Source organism: Aythya marila (assembly GCF_965140915.1).
Source record: "Aythya marila genome assembly, chromosome: 14".
NCBI lineage: Eukaryota > Metazoa > Chordata > Aves > Anseriformes > Anatidae > Aythya > Aythya marila.
In genome coordinates, this window is record NC_139055.1 from 18,758,101 (window position 1) to 18,776,349 (window position 18,249).

The 18,249-nt window shown below is 54.5% G+C and overlaps 1 protein-coding gene across 4 annotated transcripts in view; it reads left to right on the forward strand.

Annotated features, from left to right (window-relative positions):
* ARHGAP26 (Rho GTPase activating protein 26) overlaps window positions 1-18,249 on the forward strand; it is a 119,772-nt gene that overhangs the window by 22,268 nt on the left and 79,255 nt on the right. For all 4 annotated transcript variants that reach the window (XM_082771543.1, XM_082771545.1, XM_082771544.1 and 1 more), the window contains exons 10-11: window positions 1,714-1,808; window positions 8,993-9,071. In XM_082771543.1, coding sequence (XP_082627669.1) covers window positions 1,714-1,808; window positions 8,993-9,071 — 174 coding nt within the window. The remainder of the gene's footprint in view (window positions 1-1,713; window positions 1,809-8,992; window positions 9,072-18,249) is intronic.

The following is an 18,249-nucleotide window of genomic DNA, read 5'->3' on the forward strand; positions in this document are numbered from 1 at the left end:
GCTTGGCCGATAAAGCTGCTTCCTTTTGGGCAGAGCTGCAGGAGAGCGTGCAGCTCCCTTCGGACCCTGTGTGCCAGTGCAGGGGGAGCGCTCCCGGGCAGCGTAAGCCCAGCTGTAGCAGGGTCTGGCTTTCCTCTCCTCTAAAGCAGGAACAATGGAGCCCCCCAGTGTGTTCCCAGCTGTGGTGGTTTGCGAGCATCGTCCCCGTCCAGGGGAGCTGCCTCTGGCAGCTCTGCAGGCTTCTGTGTGGCTCCCTGCTGGCAAAGGGAGCTGGCAAAGGGAGGAGGGCAAGTTCTAAAATGAATTTCCTCTTGCCTCGGAGCATCTTCATTATAACTTAGCCTTCAAGTATGCCAGCCTTGTAATCGTCAGCTGCTGTGTGTTATTTCATGTGGTCCCTGCCCACTTCACGGCTTCCCCAGTGCCCGGGGTGTGGGTGCTGCCGCACGCCGCGGTGCCCTCCTCGTGCAGGGCGGGCGCCCGCTCTGGCACTGCTCTCCTGAGGTCTGGAGGCTTGCAGCATCCTGGCAGTAAGCACTGTGCTGGGTCTCGTGCCCTGTGCTCCCCCTGAAGCATTGCCTGTGCTGAGCAGCCCCGTGCAGGCTGCACACAGCTCACCAGCGAGCGCCGTGGCCGGGTGTCCCGGGGTCTGTGCGCTGCAGGCACGGGGTCGGTGCTGCAGGAGGGGACAGCCACACGTGGGTCACAGCAGTCCCTGCTGCTGCCAGCCTCTCACGAGCACGCCTGGGGCTGCGGCTGGCGTCGGATATCGTTTGATATCAGCGGCTCTGAAGCGGGGCATTCCCCAAATACCGGGGGGAGCAGGGCAGCTCGGGAGCAGCCTCGCGCCTGCGGTGAGCGGCAGGGTGCAGGCAGCGTGCCAGACCATGGGGAGCAGCCCTGCAGAGACCCCTCCGAGCTGTCCTCCCGAGTTCCTGCTGGGGCCCTAAATAGGTTTCCTGGAAAACGGCGATGTCAGGGAACAGGGTGGTCAGCCAAGGTGTCGTCTAGAACAGCACGGAGAGCACAGAGAAGCGGCCGTCTCCAGGAACACGCGCAGGATTTATCTTCTATTGAGTCATCGGTGGATTTTAAAAATCGCAAAGGGAGAATTTTCTGTGCTGGCAGGGCCCGAGGAGGGCCTTCCTCCAGCAGAGGACAGCAGTGCACGCAGATCCTGTCCGACTGCTGCTCGGCGTGGGGAAATCCAGCACGGCTTGGATGCGGATGCCTGGATGGGAGGACGGTTTTGTCATTGCTTTGTTAAATAATAAACATTTGAAGACGTGTTTGCTCCCGTTAGGGGTTTGTGTGTGCAGAACGCTGCCAAAAATGCAGCCAGCGCTGGAGTGAGAATTGACAGCCAGGTCTGTGAGGCATTGTTCAGCAATGGAAAATAAAGCTTTGCCCAAAAGTTGCGGTCCAACGCTCCCTGCCTGCCCGAAACGTGGGCCGTGCGATACGCGGTGCATGAAGCTCACCGCGTGCCTTCAGAAGGGACACCTCCTTGTTTTGGAATAACCACGTCTGCAAAGGTGGAAAGACAAGCCCTCATTTGGGATGTGTAATTACACATTTCTAGCAGGCGATGCGTTGCTGGTGTTACCGAAGCTCCCTCTGGTTTGAACGCGGTAACGGGGAGTGCGGTGGGCGCTGGGGGCAGGCGCACGGTTGGCTGTTCTCCGCCTTACCTGCGATTCTGTCTCTTCTCAGGGAGAAGACGAAGCTGTTATCCTCAAATCTTGCACGCGGCGGAAAACCGACTCAATCGAGAAGAGATTTTGCTTTGATGTGGAAGCCGTCGACCGGTGAGTGCCGAGGGGCATCGCAGCCTGGGGTGCATCCCGGGCGCGCGGTGCCTGCCCCCGGCTGCAGGCGGCTTTCCTGGATGCTTCCCGCGCAGCTTGGGTGTTTGCCTGCTGCTGTGGTCGTACCCTCTGCGAGTGGAAAGCTTTAGGCTGTGGAAACACGCATCTCCCCGGTGCTCGCAGCCAGGTGCTCGCGGGGTGTTGGGTTAGCGCTTCGTTTTACAAGGTGCCGAGTTTACTCTGCTCGTTCTGAACTGAACGGTGTTTTAGCACTTCTGCAGGCTCTGGCCGTGGAGGGTAAATGGTCACACGGATGGAAAAGACACGCTGCATGTGTCTTGGCAGGGCTGGGGTGCCTCTTTCCAGCGCTGGGTATGTGCTGAAATAACTTTGGCTTTTGTGCCGGGGCCGGGCTGCAGCCGCTGTGCTGTGGCTGGTCAGCGCTGGAAGCCCAGCTCACACCTCTGGGCACTTCCAATTTGTTTCTTTTTCCCCAAAGGAGTAAAATGCTTTCTGACGCGATTTGTCTCTGAGCAGCTGAGCCAGGCAGACGTGTGGGTTCAATCCACAGCACCCAGGAATGGGAGCCCGTTTGTGCCCAGCTAGCACCACGCATGGCTTCCCTACATAAACATCAAAACCGAGCTGGTGCTGCTGCTCCACGCGGTGTTACTGCCTCGTCCCTTCCTCGCTGCAGGAAGCTGACCTGCTTTCCCAAAGCATGCTCCAAAGTCACGGAGTATCTGTGCCCTCCCAGGTTTGTGCCTGCTCCCGTTCCAGCTGTCCTGCAGATGCCCAGGAGGGCTCCAGAAAGCCCAAGCTCATTAAAAGCTGGTGTGTTGGATGGTGCTGGCTGGTAGCTGCTGCGTCTGGCCCGGCCCAGCCCGTGTTTTGTGGCTCTGCCCGTGGGGATGGGGGGGTGCGTGGCCTGTGCTGAGAGCCCCGTGGCTGCTGCCCGCTCCCTGGAGCTCCGTTTTCCTCCAGGAAGCTGCAGGATTTCTGCTGACGCTGGGATTTTTTTCCTATGCCCTGAGGAGTGTTTTTTTTTTTTTTTTTTTTTTTTTTTAACGTGAAAATCAAAATAAAACAGGGAGGAGGAGAAGCCAGCCACCACAATAGTTTTCTTCTGTAGTGCTTTCAGAGACGGCTGAACCTTCCCTTGATGTCTGGAGCCTGCTAGGCATGGGATCAAGAGCTGCTCCAGAAATGCGCCTGCTAAATGTAAATAATGGCAGGGGAGCGGCGAAGGCGGGGAAACCTGAGAAATTGCTCATTTCACATACGTGTTCCCGGCTCCCCTGCCTGAGAGCCACGCGAGCAGAAAACATGAACCGAAAGGCTGCTTTTTCCGCCCAGTGTGCAGGCAACTGTGCGTATTCTTGGTATAAAAACTCGTCGCAGGCTGCCCAGCACGGGAGTGCTTCCCAGCGTGGTTAAGGCAGGAGGAGAGGAGCTGCGGGCTGGGCGCTGCCCCCCATCTGTGCTGTGGGGCACGGGCTGGGGTCCGCGGGTGGTGGCACGGCCGTGACCGAGGGCTGGCTGCAGCTCCGTCCAGGCGGAGTGTGCAGAGGGCTTTTTGTCTTGGGCTGCTTGTTTTCTGCTTTGGTCTCGGGCTTTTTGTGTTGTGTTGTTGTTTTTGTTTTTCTTTTTTATTGTCTCTGCTAATAGAGAAGTTAGAAACTTGATGTCTTGTTCTTCAGCCCCATGCTGGAAGTCTGGTTGTGATTAAGGCAAGCATCCCCAGGATGCTTCTCTGTCTCACACATGTGCTGCGTTTGACTTAGAGCAGTTTTCTCCTTTTCTGCATGTAGCTTACAATGAAAATGAGGCTTGTAAGCAAGGTCCAGCAGGAGCCGAGTGTTTTGTAACTGCTCGGTGCGTGCAGGCACCTTCCCTTGACCCAGCCTGGGAGACCTGGGCTGGTTTTGAGCGTGCTGCCTGCGTCTGTGCTGTTGGGACGGAAAGGGCTGAGTAGAGCCACCACCGTGCCTCTCCTGAAGGTGGAAGCTACTTCTCCAGTGGTTTGCTTGGAAATGGATGGGTTAAGAGAGCAGGAAGATTCTTCTCTACGCGTCACTTGCTTGTGATGGACGGATGCATCGGATTGCCCCTTGTGAAGCACGTGGACTGACGCTTGCTGGGCTGCGCTGTGCCTCCCGGGGCAGGCGTGGGTCAGCAACCCAAGGGCTGAAACCTGCGCCCGTACAGCACAAACCCCACTGATGTCTGTGCTGGTAGAGAGGCCACATCGCTGCTGCCTGGCACTCGTGTCCAAAGCCTCTGCTCTTACTCTCCAGCAAATAACCCGCAAATAACCCTGCAGGTGGCCCTGGGGCCATGTCCCCCTGCATGGCTCTGTGGCAGATACTTCTTGCCCGTGCCCTGCTGTGCTCCTGCACTGTCCCCTCCCAAGGGGCTCCTGGTGGGGCTCTGGGTCAGGGCTGTCCTGCTGCCGGAGGGGGCTCCGGGAGCCCTGCACGCAGTTGCGCTGTGCTGGCGTATCAGCAACGCCGCGCACAAACCGTGCACGCGTGCAGCTTCCTGATGAAATTTCCCTTTTCATTCAAGTGCTGTTATCTCCCCTTGCCATGAATTTGGAGTAGCTTTTCAGGCTCCGTTGATAGCAACTGGGAAAGGTGTTCCAGGATGCGGAGCGAGCCCCGTGCCGCGGTGATAAGGCGGAGAGGAGCGAGGCGGCCCCGCACACGCCAGCCTGGAGCCGCGCAGCCTAGAGGTGGCAGCCTCGGCCGGTTCTTCCCGTGCTGCATCCCTCAGCACAAAGCCGGCTCTTGTCGGCGGTGCATTTTGGGAAGCTGGTAGGCATGCCGGGCCGGCTGCAGGCTCGGGCCATTTTAAATAACAGGCAGAGAAGCTATTGTCTGCTGGGGGGAGGAATGCGTGCTCGGCTCCTCCAGAGATGATTCAACGCTCCAGAACTGAAAGTCTTGAGCCTGGCCTGTCATCGCAGCACCGCTTCCTTTTCCTATTGTCTGGCAGGGAGCAGGCTCCAGAATTCCCAGCGCTGAATGCTGAAACTCTGTGATAGAGGTATTTGGGGGAAAGGCTAAGAAATCCCTAACACTGCGTTTGCACATAGCTCTGATTTTCTCTGTGGGAAGTTAGGGGGTGTTTTAGTGCTGTGTTCAGAAAACATCAAATACCATTACAGCGAAACGAGCCCCAGAATGCAGTTGTAGTGTCTGGCTGAAATACTTCCCTGTGCCACGGATAGCGTGGTGTACTGCTAATGCCCTTTTCCTAACTAAACCTAGTTGTAGTCTCTGCGCATTAAATCAGTTTTATAAACAAGGTGAACAGGGATGACAGCCGGTGTCTTGCCAAATAAGCCGTAGGAGGAGGAGCAGCTGATCTGGCAGATGACAAAGGCTGTGCAATTTAGGATAATCTAGGTCATTGCTCAGGGCCAGAAGCTAAGTGCTTCTAATACCAATTGGTGTTTATGGGAACAGGAGGTATTCAGCATTTTGGGGTTTTGGTCTCTTAGTCATTCACAAGGCAGTGACCTGCTCGTTGTGCCATCGCTGCGGGTGCCTCCGCTGTGCCCCCGGAGCGGCTGGCATCGTGCTCGCAGGGCTGCGTAATGCTTGGCACCGCGCTGGGTGAGCTGCGAGGCACCTGCTGCAAGCATTTCCACCGAGCAGATGGTTTTGGGTAGCTAGGTGTGTTGGTGTTGGCCCTGCTCTGGGCACACGCTGCCTGGCTCTGTGCATTTCCCCGTGCCCAGCCCTGCCCGCAGCCCGGCGGCTCTCCCGACGCCTCCCCGTGCCGGGCTGTGCAGAGGCCGGCGGCTGGCAGCGGAGCTTCGCACAGCACGTGCAATACAACCTGTACTTGTTCCCTGCCGGTGTCGCCTTTCCAGTGACCTTTCCAACAAAGCCGTTCGCAGGGGGCTCCCCCACTGCTCCCCCCAGCCCCGTGCCCCTGCGGCTGAGCACCCACGCCGGCCGTGCCGCGAGCCTTCCTCCGTGGTCACGGGGAGAGCGCATCCTGGGAGGGGAAGCCTCATCTTGTAACCGGCCCAGGGAGACCTGATCTCAGGAGCAGAGCCCCCTTCCTTCCTGCTTTTCTCATCTCCTTCCACGCTTCGTTTCAGGCCCACACCTGGCTGCTGCCCGTGGGCGCGCTGCTCTGCGCAGACCCAGGCTGGAAACTTCTGGTCCCGGCGCCGTGCTCGGCCCTCCAGGCCCCGTTATTAATCCCTGCTCGGGTTTTGTCTTTCAACCGTTTTTGATTGTCTTGGTGTGATAAGCTGCTGCAGGAGTTGAAAGTTCTTATCTGTTCCTATTGCTTTCATTATTTGTTTGTCTTTCTGGGCCATGGGACTTTCTCATTTTCTCCGCGCGCTTAGTCATAGCTCCTTAAACGCGGGCTGTTTTTCTCAAAAGCAGAGATATTGAGAAAATTCAAATTTCCTGTGTGGTCTCGTATGGAAAAATATTTTTAGTTTTTAGATTGTAGCATATCGAAAATAAGCTTTCTTGCAAAATGTTTGCCGTGCTCTACTCCATGCTCTCTCGCTCCCGCATTACTCAGTTTAGAAACCGGTCACAAAATTTCCCAGTCCCCTCCTTGCATCCCAAAAGAAGGCCAAGGGCCTCCTGGTGCCTGGCGGCTGAAAAGTCTGGTGCAGCTTCCAGTAATGAGTCAGCAGGTTCGTTATCTCGTTTGCCACAAAAGTTCATGTTTGTGTATTTTCATCCCTGAAGGATTCCCGCTGCGTGGACGCCGCCGTCTGCCTGTGGGGAGCAGTCCCGCCGGGCGGAGGGGGCTCCTCCAGCTTGTGGGGCTGCCGGGAGGGGGAATGTAGAAGAGCTCCGGAGTTCAGATACGTGTGTTAGTGGAGATGGATGAGTTCTCTTTATCTTTTGGGAGAGCAAGTCAGAGCAGGGCCTCTGCTGTCTCAGCCGCTGCCCTGAATGGCCGAGATACCCGGCATCTTGCCATAAAATACCCAGAATCTAGCGAGCGCACCTTGGGGAGCGGTTGGTCTGGAAGGAACCCCCTGCACACGGGGCTGGCTGCAGGCACTCAGAGCTTGCTGCTGATGCTGTCGGGGGGATGCTGCCCCCGCTGCAGCCAGCCTGCCCGGACAGCGAGTGCGAGGTACCCCTGGGCACGGCGCAGATCAATAATGCACGGGGCATAATGCACGGGGCGCGTCCTGCAGGCATCAGGGCCAGGACGGTGGCTCTGCTCGGGAAGTGGTGCAATGGAGGCTCTGGCAATGAACGCAGTGGGAGGAAATGCAGAGCTATTTGCAATGTAAATAGCTTTTTAATTCAGTTTCACAGCCCCGCCCCGCATGCTGCTAAATAAGTGTGACTTTGAAGTGAAGCCCAAAGAGTTGTTATCTGCTCGGAGGCAGAGCAAACATCGCCACCTTATCGCTCCTTTGTCCTGTGCAGGAGGGAGCCTGGCACAGCAGATACCCGTATTGTCTTTCTGGAGTCTTGTCGCTGTTCTGAGAGGCCAGCATCAAGCTTACTCAAATGAACGCTTTAAATGTCTTTTGTTTTAATGTCTCAGCCAGAGAGACAGGAATCCCCGTATTTCCTTTGCCCGAGTCTCAGCTAGAGCCCGGCCAGGGCTTTCTGCCGGGGCTGTCGGTGCCCCCTGCAGCAGCGCCTCCAGCTCAGGCCTGGGCCTTGGCCGGGGGTGCAGCTGAGCCCCCGGTGGCCTCGGCCTCAGCCTCTTGCCATGAAGGAGCTGCTCTGAGAGGAGCTGCTCTCAGCCCGTGGCCAGTGCTCCTGTTCCTCCGTGGGTAGCTCCGGCTGCTCTGCGCCACCCGGGCTGTGCAGGGCGAGGAGCTCTGCTCCCCGTCTCGAAAACACTCAGCCCTGGATGCTGAACGCTTTCTTCCTCAAACGGGGCGATGGTTAAGTGGTTTCCTCTTCCCTTCAGAATGAGTAAACTTCCAAACCACTAAGCTGGTGAGTATTGACTGACTCACCAATGGGATTAGCGGAGATCAAATACATTATGGCTGGTTTACTTGGACCTGGGCTTGATGCGAGCCTGAGCACACTGCTGCTGCTGGGGACCCCGTGCTAGCTGCCTTGGGGTGCCACGAGCGAGCTGTCTGGTCGGTCAGGGGGCACAGCGAGGGAGGAGTGTTAACTCTTTGCTCCTTTCCCATACGGACTGCTAGAAGCAGTAGAAAAGGGGCCAAAACCAGCACCATGGCAGCCCCTGTTAGTGCTGTCTCTTCTGACGGAGGATCAGCTCTTATCAGGGGCTGAACGGCTGTCACAGAGCGGTCCTGCTGCTCTCGTCCTCCTGCTGAATCGCTTTTGGAAAGCGCAGGTTGGAAATACCCCTCTTCCCAGGCCTTACCACTTTTTGGGGATTTAGTGGTCGGCAGCTCGGTGGCTGACCCCCCGTGGTCTGGCCATCTCCCTGCTGCGTGGCCAGGGCGGCTGCGCCTTGCGGGGATGGAGACTGCAGCCCCAGGAGGTCTGTGCTGCAGCACTTCCCGTGGATGAAACCTCACAAGTGCTGCTGTGGGGTCGGCCCCGATAGCTGCTCCTGGTCGTGCTGGCCTTGCCTGCGTCCTCCCTGTTGCCACGGCTTGTGTCCGTGCTCCTCCTGCAGAAACAGCAGCCGTGCTGTGTTAACGCCTCTGAAAATAGCTTGGGAGGGAGCAGAGGAACCGGCAGTGTGGGAGCACCGGCAGGGTCAGGGATGTGAGATGGTCACACCACATGAGCATTTTGGGGATAAAAGTGTTGAAATTCCTCATGCAGCGGAAGGTCCCCCTGGAGCCTGTGCTTAGGTGGTGGTGGGACATGGGGTGTGGGGGCATCCTGCTTGCTCGGTTGCCTTCCTCACCTTGGCCATTACGTGGACGTGCTTAGCTCCAATGCAGGTGATCTCTCTGGGGGGAAATCAAATGCAAAATTGTCTCGTGTTATGGAGTGGCTGTTATGCTCTAAAAGCACTGAAAATGTGTGCTGATTGCTGGAGATGCCTTCTGCGCCGTTCTTGGTCCTGCTTAGGACCTGCGGGGATTTCCCTGCAGGGGTAAGGCTGGCATCAGCTCCGTGCTGCAGGGGCTCGGTGAGGAAGATCATCATCTTTCCCTCTCCCTCGCGTGGAAAATTTATCTCTGTCATCTTCATTTTCCATCCTGCAGTTTACTCACGGTGTTCCCTTTCTCTCCGCAGGCCTGGCGTGATCACCATGCAGGCGCTTTCGGAAGAGGACCGAAGGCTTTGGATGGAGGCAATGGATGGCCGGGAGCCGGTGAGCACAAATATTAGAGAGAAAGCACTGGAGAAGAGCACGGAGAGCGTTGTGTAGCCCGGGGCAGCTCGCTGCAGAGCTCGCAGTCACGCAGCGCCTGCCAGCCGGCGCGAGAGCTGTATCCGTGGGGCAGCGCACGCCTCCTGCCAAGAGAATAGTTTAATCCTTTGGTTAAATATTTGAGGTAATACTGTATCTCCTGTGCTTGGATTGCTTGAAGGTGTGGTGGAAGGGAGGAGGGTAGGCTTGGCCAGCACAAACACGCTGCTGTGCTGTGCTGAAAGGAAAACATGGCAAAAAGAGCAGTGGAAGAAAATACGCTGTAGATTTCCAGGGATTTTTGAGTCCTGCAACTCATCTGGCAGGCGTTGCTGCGTCTTGCAGAGAACTGCAGATCTAGTGCGAGAGGAGGAGTGGAGCCCGTTCCCAGCTCTCAGCGATACCGTCCTCGCTGTGCTTGCTTCTGCCGTGCCGAAGCTGTGCGGGCTGCCTCATTGCTGGGAGAGATTCCAGCACAGCCCCACGGCCACAGACTGCTGCTGCCTTGAGCCAGAGCCTCCCCGCCACCCACGGCAAGGTCCTTGGTTTGTCACAAAGAAGTGTTCGTGAAACCCACGCGGACACACACGGGCTGGCAGGCGCGTGCCAGGCTTGCTTTGACACACCTGCAGCGACTCAGACATCGGCTGGGTCTGAGGGTGCTGCCGGGTACCCCCGGCGGTGCCTTGCAGTGAGGATGACGGTCAGGGCTTAGCTTGGAATAGGGAATTCACTGGGTAATTGGGATGGGATGAGACCTTGGGAGGTGTCTCGTCCAGCCTCCTGCTCTAAGCAGATTACTCGGGGCATTATCCAGCGGGGAACTGAAAACTCCCGAGGAAGGAGACCTTTGGCACAGCTCTCCGGGGCTCCAGCTCTGCTGCCTGGCCATCCCCCTGGAGGGGAGTTCCTCCTGATGCCTTGTCTGTGGTTTGAGTTTACACCTCCTGTCTGTTCGGCCCTGCACTGCCTCGGGGAGCCTGTCTCTGTCCTTCTGATGCCTTCCTCGTAAGGTGGCTGCTGTCGGGTCCCCACGAAGCTGGCTAGCCCCTTCTCCACGCTGCACAGACCTCGCTTCCTTACAGGGCATGTGCTGTGGAGCTTGGACCTACTGCTGATGGTGATCACACCTCTCTGCCACTCCCTGGGGTGAAACAACATTTCTAGGACAAAATTGCACATGTACACCTTCTTCCAAGAACCAGTATTGTGGGAGACACAGGCACAGAAGCAAAAAGGAGACAGAACATGCAGTGCGTGCCCAGGACAACCCCTGCTGTCTTTTTCTATCACTCAGCCTTGCCTGGGAGAGCCAGCCTGCTCCACCTTGGCTATTAACTCGAGCGTCCCTGTCCTGTGGCAGCTGCAGGGGGAAGGCACTCAGCCCTGTGTAAGGCACGCCAGCCCCTCCAGCTCCAGCATGCAAACTGTCTTGTCCCCTCCTAAATTAACCCCTACCTGGGATCTGTGGTGGCAGGCATCCAGAGGCAGGATAATATTTTCTGTTCTTTCACTAACTAAATGTGCATAATTGCTCATAATTGGCATCAAGCCTTGTCCTCTTTTAGCCTGCTCACCTACTTCCCTCTGCCTCACCTCCGCTGCAGAATGCAGTTGCAGGGATGTGAAACTCGGCCACCTCCAGCTGGAGCTGCACGAATACAGTCATCCAGTTGCATTGTGACCTGCTGATGCTATCAGGGCTTGGCACAATAGTGGAGCCGGTCTGGTAGGATAGGGTTGCAGAAGTGCAGCCAGAGATTTTGAGCGTTTGTAGGGCGCTATGCATGCGAAAGGGGCTATGGAGTAACAGATGCAGCACTGCCTGGATGATCCTGTTCCAGAATCTGATTACGTGAACCCATTCAAAAAACAGAGGTCTTCATGCTGCCACCTGCACATTTCTATTCTTCCCTATCGTGCCCATCAGCTTCGAGCAGCTTGCTCATCCAGCACGTCAGGCAGTGTTGCTGCTCATTAACGCTGCGCCTTAATGCAATACCTCGTGGCGCTTCAGTGCTCGTGGCGCTTAAACCCGGCCTGCCAGGTGTGGCGCGGGAGCCATGGGAATGAAGCCTCTGTGGAGATGGATGCAAGAGGCATTTCACTGATGGAGGCAGCGTGTGTTGACAGACAAGGTAGCTCCTCGTCCTCAGTTATCCTCTTTTGATCTCTCACAAGTGGAGCTGTTGGTCTGTTTTGTTTGAGTTCTTATCTTGCGGCGTGAGGGTGTGGGATGTTACCTACTCTGCGGAGATTTCCTTGAGCAAGAGACAAGGGTTTAATGTTTGGACTCCTAGAAGCATCCATTCTATGCTTTGACTATAATTTTGTAACCAAAAACACCCCTACTGGAAAGAATGTCTGGTTTCCTTTGATTTGAATATTGAGTGTGGGAAAGATTGGCACGGCGGAGACGGTAATTCCATGTGCAAATTCGGGCTGTGGAGAGATTAAAGTGCAGTGGAGTTTGTTTCTTAATTATAATTAAAAAACTAAAACCAAATGTTGTATTACATTTTAGTAAAATCTCAACATAGAATGTGGGCTACATTAGCCAAGACATTTGTCACAACTTGAAAAGATTTATTATGTATCTTACAGTCAGAGCAGACTCCAGATAGCTATCATCAGTCTGTTAACTCTTACCACTTGCAATTAATTTGGCTGAAAACCCTGTGTTGACTTTGGGTTTTCTTTTATGTTACAGAGGCTGGAAATAGGAGAAAATGTTAACTACGTAACAGAGCAATTGCATTCATTTTCATTAAGATATTCAGGATGAGTTTCCTATGTGTTTTTTTTTCCTTTGGTGATGCAGTTTGCGAATGAATATGGTGTAGGCCAGAGTGATTCTGAAACTTGACTGGGGACTGAGTCAAGAATAAAAGCTGTGTTGGCTCATACTGGTGGCTGTGGTAGGCTGTAGGATTAACAGAGACGCAAATTAGGCTGTTTGCTTTCTGTCAAAGAACCGAACAAGATAAGCATTTTAGTAAGGTTGTGGCTCTGCTTGCCAAGTCTACAGTGAGCATGCCAGCCAAAATTGATGCTGGTGTCAGCAGTTCCTGCTATTACCTTCCAAGCAGGTTCGTAATCTTAGAAATCATTCTCACGTCCATGCAGGCAGAAGTGGGGTACTGGTTTTGGAAGCGTTTGGGACACAAAAATATTTCTTCAGGAAAGTCAGCCTAGCAATGTAAGGGTAAGCAGAGGATTGAGGATATGAAACATGTTAAATTACATCCCTCTTGAGCTGGATTAATACATTGTCCATAGCCTTGTGTGGTGATGGAAAAGATAGTGTTAAAAGGCAAATGCAACATCCTGTGATCCTGTCAGAGGAAATAAGACGTGGATGGGACCTGAGCAGTGCTGCTCTGCTGCTTGCAGTGTGCTGCCCTTTGCTTGATTTGTTTTGTTTTGCTTTTGGTTCTTTGAAGCAATACAAGTGCATAAAAATGCAGCAAGCATTTCACCTAGGAGTTGGTTTTGTTTGTGCTGTAAAGCCAAGGGCACCTTCAGCTGGGGACCGGCAGCTGGTTCCAGCTTGTGCCCTCACAGGGAGTTGGTGAGCAATGGAGACACGCAAACAGGGCTTTCTCCTTTCCTTCTCTGCTTTTATGTGTTCTGCACATTTGCAAAGGCAAGCAGAGTACAAATCCCTTGCGTGCTGTGGGAGGCTAAAGGCTGGTAACTCAGCAAGGCAGCACTGCTGAGGCTGGTGGGTTTGGTCCTGGGACCTGCCTGAAGTTGGACCCGTTGCAGTGGCACTCACTTGACTCGGTCCTTGTGCCACGAGTCTCCATCCTCCAGAAAGCAAACAAGGTTTTTGCTCCCATTCTGGAAAGCCGTTCCTGGACCTCACTGCTCTGGGGTCCACAAACCATCTCTTGGTTCCCCGCTCTCCCAGGTGCAGTCCTGGCTGCTGCTTTGTGTGAGGACACCGGGCTGTGGGGCCATTGGGCTGCGTGGAGCTGCTGAGCTGTGGGGACACGTCGAGCAATAGCTGCGGTGTCTGTGTTTTCTGCTGGGTGCTGAGACGCCGTGTTCATGTTCCCAAACAGGGGCAGGGCCCGGCTGGAGTTGCGATGCTGTTTGTCAGCGCTGGGAACTCAGGAAGTTCAGAAGTGGTTACTGCTGAATTAATGAAAGCCCGGAGGGCAAGATCCACAAAGGCTCTCTTAAATGACATTTGAGATATTGCAGAGACACTGAAACTCTCTTAAGGCCTTCCCTAGGTGCCGAAGGTCTGTGGACACTGGCAGCCCTTTGCCAATAGCTCTCTTTTGTATAGATGTGCCAATCCTTTGCTTGGGTAAGGAGCACCCTCTGCCCAATTCCTGGTGACCACTGCAGCACCATACTTCATATGTCTTGTCCTGAGTTTCTCTTCCTCCATTTGAGCCCAGGCCAAACACTTTAACCTTCAGTTGAAACCCGTCTCCCATCTGTAGCTGTAGGTCATCGCCTGGAGTTTGTGATGTGCCTGTAGCTTTGTAGCCTAATGAAATAAGGTGCAGGTGGGGTTGGTACGTCTGAGCTGTGAGCCTCCACAGCCTTCCCTCGGGGGGGTCTGATGCTGCCGGGTGCTGCGGGCTTGCAGTCAGTGGCAGTGCCGGGCGAGCAGACACATTGGGGGATCATGAAGGACTTGTTATCCTTTCTGCAGCACCCTATGGGGCTTCTGACCGCGTCCTGGTGGCTGTGGCCCCTCAGTGCCCCAGGACGCCCGGTGGCTAGGTGGTGTGGTCAGTGCTTGGGCATTCGGTGTCACCAGGCTCTCCTTTCTTTGAACATCCTCCAGTGCTGCAAGCGTGGGGACGGCACAAAATGGAGCAGGGCAGGCATGGGGACGCCGTGCGGGCGCCCTCCACTAGATGGCAAGCTGAGACCAGCCCGCTCAGTGCACTTGTGCCCTGCCAGGGCAAGGGCAGCCCGTGTGGGTGGGGGGCTGCGGGTCTCGGGGTGCCCAGAACGGGCTGCCCTGCTCCTGCTGCCCCGGCTCTCGGGCAGGGCAGTTCCTGCTGCATGGGGCAGGGAAAACAAACGCTTCCCAGGTCTGCCCCCAGAGCTTGGCACGGCCCCAGATGAAAAACTCGTCCCTCTCCCGTTGCTCTGTCCTTCCTCTGCTGCTCCCCTGAGAGAAGCAGCTGATGGTTTTGGGGGCAGGCAGCGTTCGGTTGCACTGAGCGGGGCTGAGCTCAGACCTTCAAAATGTGCACGGCCTGGCATTGCCCCCCCAGGCACCGAGGGTCCTTCCCCTCCAGCCTCCATCAGGCAGGCCTGCTCGGGTTGCCATGGTGACCATGGCTGCCATCTCCTGGCCCTGGGTGTCCTGGGGGGCCCAGGCCTGGGCTGCCCAAGGGCTGAGGCTGTGCCAGGGGGCCTGTGGTGGGGGGCCGGGCAGCCTGCCATGGCGGGGCCCGTGCCCTCCTCAGGGCCAGCCCGCGGTGGTGGTTGGTTTGGTTTGATTTGGTTTGGTGGCAGTACCAGCAGAGAAATAACCCGTAATGGGCAGCGAGGCTGCTGGGCAGCCACGTTCAGCCCCTCCGGGATCTCCCATGGCCCGGTGTGCCCATGGCATGGCGCTGGGAGAGGCGTCTGCAGCAGCCCTGCCCCTGGTCCCAGCCCTCGGCCTCGCTCCCTGTACGACAGCTGCTCGGCGGCACTGGGGCTGGTTCAGTATTTCTGCTCTGGAAACGCAACGTGGTGTTTTTATAGCAAACCCCAGCGTAACAACAAAGCCCAGCCTCGCGTTCCTGCCCAATACGCGGCACCCTCTCCCGCCTCCACCTCAGATATGGCTTCTGGGAATTCTTTCTGAAATTGTTTTTCATTTTCCTTGTCTAATTATGCAAAATGGTGAGAGATTAATTTCCCAGTGGAAATGATGTCTTTTGAACTCAATCCAGTGCTTTCAACCTCGGCATTCCTGTCATTTTGGCTCATTCAAAAAATAAATTAACTTGAAGGACTTCAGTTGCAACCCCCAAGACACCACGGAGGGACAGCTGGATACCTACCAACCGCACGAATTCCCAACCTTCTCGTATTCCATCATAACGAACTGGAAGCTGCAAATCTGCTCTATCATTTTAATTCATTTCATCTCCAACTCCTTGGAGGTCACTTGCCTCTTCTCTGTCGGTTTGTGTACCGTGCTCATTAGCTCTGTATCCGTTTCCAGCAATGTTTGAAAAACTGTCTGTGACGGAGGTGGGGGCCAGCGTTTCCACCTAGGGTGCAGTATCTACGACTGCTGCTGCATCAGACTCAGGAGGACTTGGGGACCGATCACTCTGGTTGTTAATAAACATCAGTGGTGTTTTTCTCCGAGTGTGCTGGGCATAAATTGCACCTCAGTTTAGTAGTTAATGAAGGAAGTTAATTATTTAAAATTATAGAAAAATCTTCATCCAGAGTATCTTTGACTACAGGTGTGATGGTCTTCAGCTGTTTTCTCTTTGCATGGGAGAGCCTCTTTGTATGCGGGTGAGATGTTGGGAGTGAGCATCATGTTTACTCCTTTGATGCTCAAGGGTTTGGGCCATGTTTATCTTTTCAGCTTTTTTCCTTGCAGTCTTTCATGCTGGTCTGACAAAAATGTGTGTTTCTGCAGGCCTTCCAGAGAAGGCTGGTTATTAGCATATGTTTTATCTTGCAGCTTCTTCATGGCCTTCGTCCTCTCTGGGTTTGTTTGCTTATGGCAAATTCTTTCTGTTCCATTTTCCATGACCTGCCTCATTCCACTTGCTGATTCTCCACCTCTCTGCCTTTGCTGAATGGGACATCTTTCCCCGCTGCACTCTTTCAATCTATAAGTTTCTATTGTTTGCTTTTTTCCCTTTGCCTCTTACTGCCCCCCAACCCAGACAACCCAGTGAACTTTCCCTGAACCAAGGCTGCCTGGGAGCATCTGAAGTGCCTCTGGCAGCAGCATCTTTGTCTCGCTGGAGGTGGGCAACGTGTGGGCAGCTCCAGCGGGTGCCTGGGGGCCATGGTGGCGAGCCCCCTGCCTGCCAGCAGAACCTGGCCCAGCAAAGTGCCTGCTTGGCTTCTCTGCGTCCCACGACAAAGGATTTTGGCCAAGAAAAAGTCTGCTTGTCGTTTGTCCTTTGTCCTTTTTGGGGACAGGGTGGCAGAAAAGGATCCTAAGGAGTCAAGCGCAGTGATAATTTATCCTGTTCCATGTTAGTTTTTGTATCACATGTACTTTGACCACAGCTCCCTTGTTCTCCCTCTCCTGTTTTGTAACCTGTTTTAAGCCTATGGGTAATAACTTTACATTAGGATTATAAGCTTTTATTTTGTTTCTAAAGCACTTAAGCCACTGAGGTCTTAAGGCTTGACTTCAGGCTTTTAGGTATGGTTCCAACAAATGCTGCTTCAGTGTTTGATAGCTTTCTGAGTCAGAATCGCTGCTGCTTCAAGATGTCAGTTTTTTGTCCTTTCCTTAAAAAAGCTGATTGGGTCATAAAGAGGAAAAATACCGAGAGAAACATTCTAGATCATCTAAAGAAGATAAAAGACTTCTTTATAAAACAAAAACTGCTATCACACCCACTTCTGGAAAGTTTGTGACCTCTTCTGCTTCTAGCACTGTTGTTGGGAAGTCCAGGAGCAGAACAGCAGCTCCTGTTTCTGTTTGTCATCTCTGTGCGTGAATGCCTCATCGTTTCCTTAATGCACTCTTTGCTGTAGCCAGCTTCACCACAGCACTTCTCACTGTGATCTTACTGCACAAAATAGGCTACAGACATTTGGCTTTGCTTGGGGAGTGGGATGGCTGGTCCTTCGGCATGAGCTGGGTTTTGTTCTCCTGGTGGGAGCAGCTGATGATGTTGGTTTTGCTGGGGAAGCTTTGGCCACTGCTGATACCCACGGAGGGTGTGGGACAGGAGGGCTGGGATGTGAGCGAAGGTCTGCTCACAGGACCCTGCACAAACCTGTGTTTTGTGCGGGATACCCGCAGAGCCTGCTGCAGCACGATGTGTTTCTCTTTCATTTTGGTTCAGGCCAGGAGGTGAGCATGGTGGTGGGAGGTAATGAGAGTTTGCAGAGTCCCCGGGGAATGATGGCTGATTGATCTTGAATTGCTGCGTGCTGGCGACAAGCAGTGTGTGTGTGTGTGTGTGTGTGTGTGAACAGGACAGATCAGCTGGCGTGTGTGAACTTGTTCATGAGTCTGGGCCCGGACAGGGGAGAGAGCTTCAGAAATGGTTGCTGGGTGGTGGCATCGAGCGATTTCGTTACGCTGCTTTGATTGAACCCAGCTGCCCACCCTTAGGCTGCATCTGCCCAGTTGCTGGCAGCCTCTGCGGGGAGGCACAAAGTGCTCAGTGGGGATGAAATGCCAAAGAGAAAATCTCCTGCCTTTTCTCTCTCTGCTCATATCACCTCTGTTTAGGAGTGTTTGAGCAGAGGATTCAGGAATCATCTAGAAATTCAGAGAATAGCTCTGTGTTAGTAGAACAAACTTCTCTGCCAGTTTCAGTGGGCCATTAGAGTAGTTTTTTTTTTCCTACACTAAATTAAAAATTAAAATAGGCGATGCGTTGTACAGTCAGGTGTAAAATTAATCACTTCCTTTACTGCCTGCTTTTAAAGGTCCTTGCCCTCTTTAAATAGTGGTCTACTGTCATTCTACAGTCCCAGCATGGGCTGTGACCTAGGCTTTGTCCTTCTTCTAGCCGCAGCCTCAGATGAAAGCCTGCCCGTCAATACTGGGAATGGTTTGATCATCGTATTTCTGTACTCCGGGCCCCTCTCCCATGCTGTCCTGGCTTTGCTGTCCCAGGCAGACCCCGCAGCACTGTGATGGTCAGTACTGAGGGATACTCGGCCCCATGGCCAGCCCAGCCTCCTGCCCCAGCGGCTGCACGAGCACAGGGCTAGAAGTGGCCTCGCCACAAAGATGCTGTGGTCGTGGCACCAACCCCCAGCCCTTCAGAGCAACTGGGCAGCGAGGAGCCTCTTCCCCCAGGGCAGGAACGTGAGGCACATCTGTGTTAGTTACTTTAGAAACGAAGGTGCCAGTGTCATTTAAAATTAGGCTGGTGTGGATGTGCTCAGGCTTCTGGTTGATGGGTAGACGTTGGGAGGAGGAAGGGCGTGTGTGCTCGCGGGAGAGGGGGAG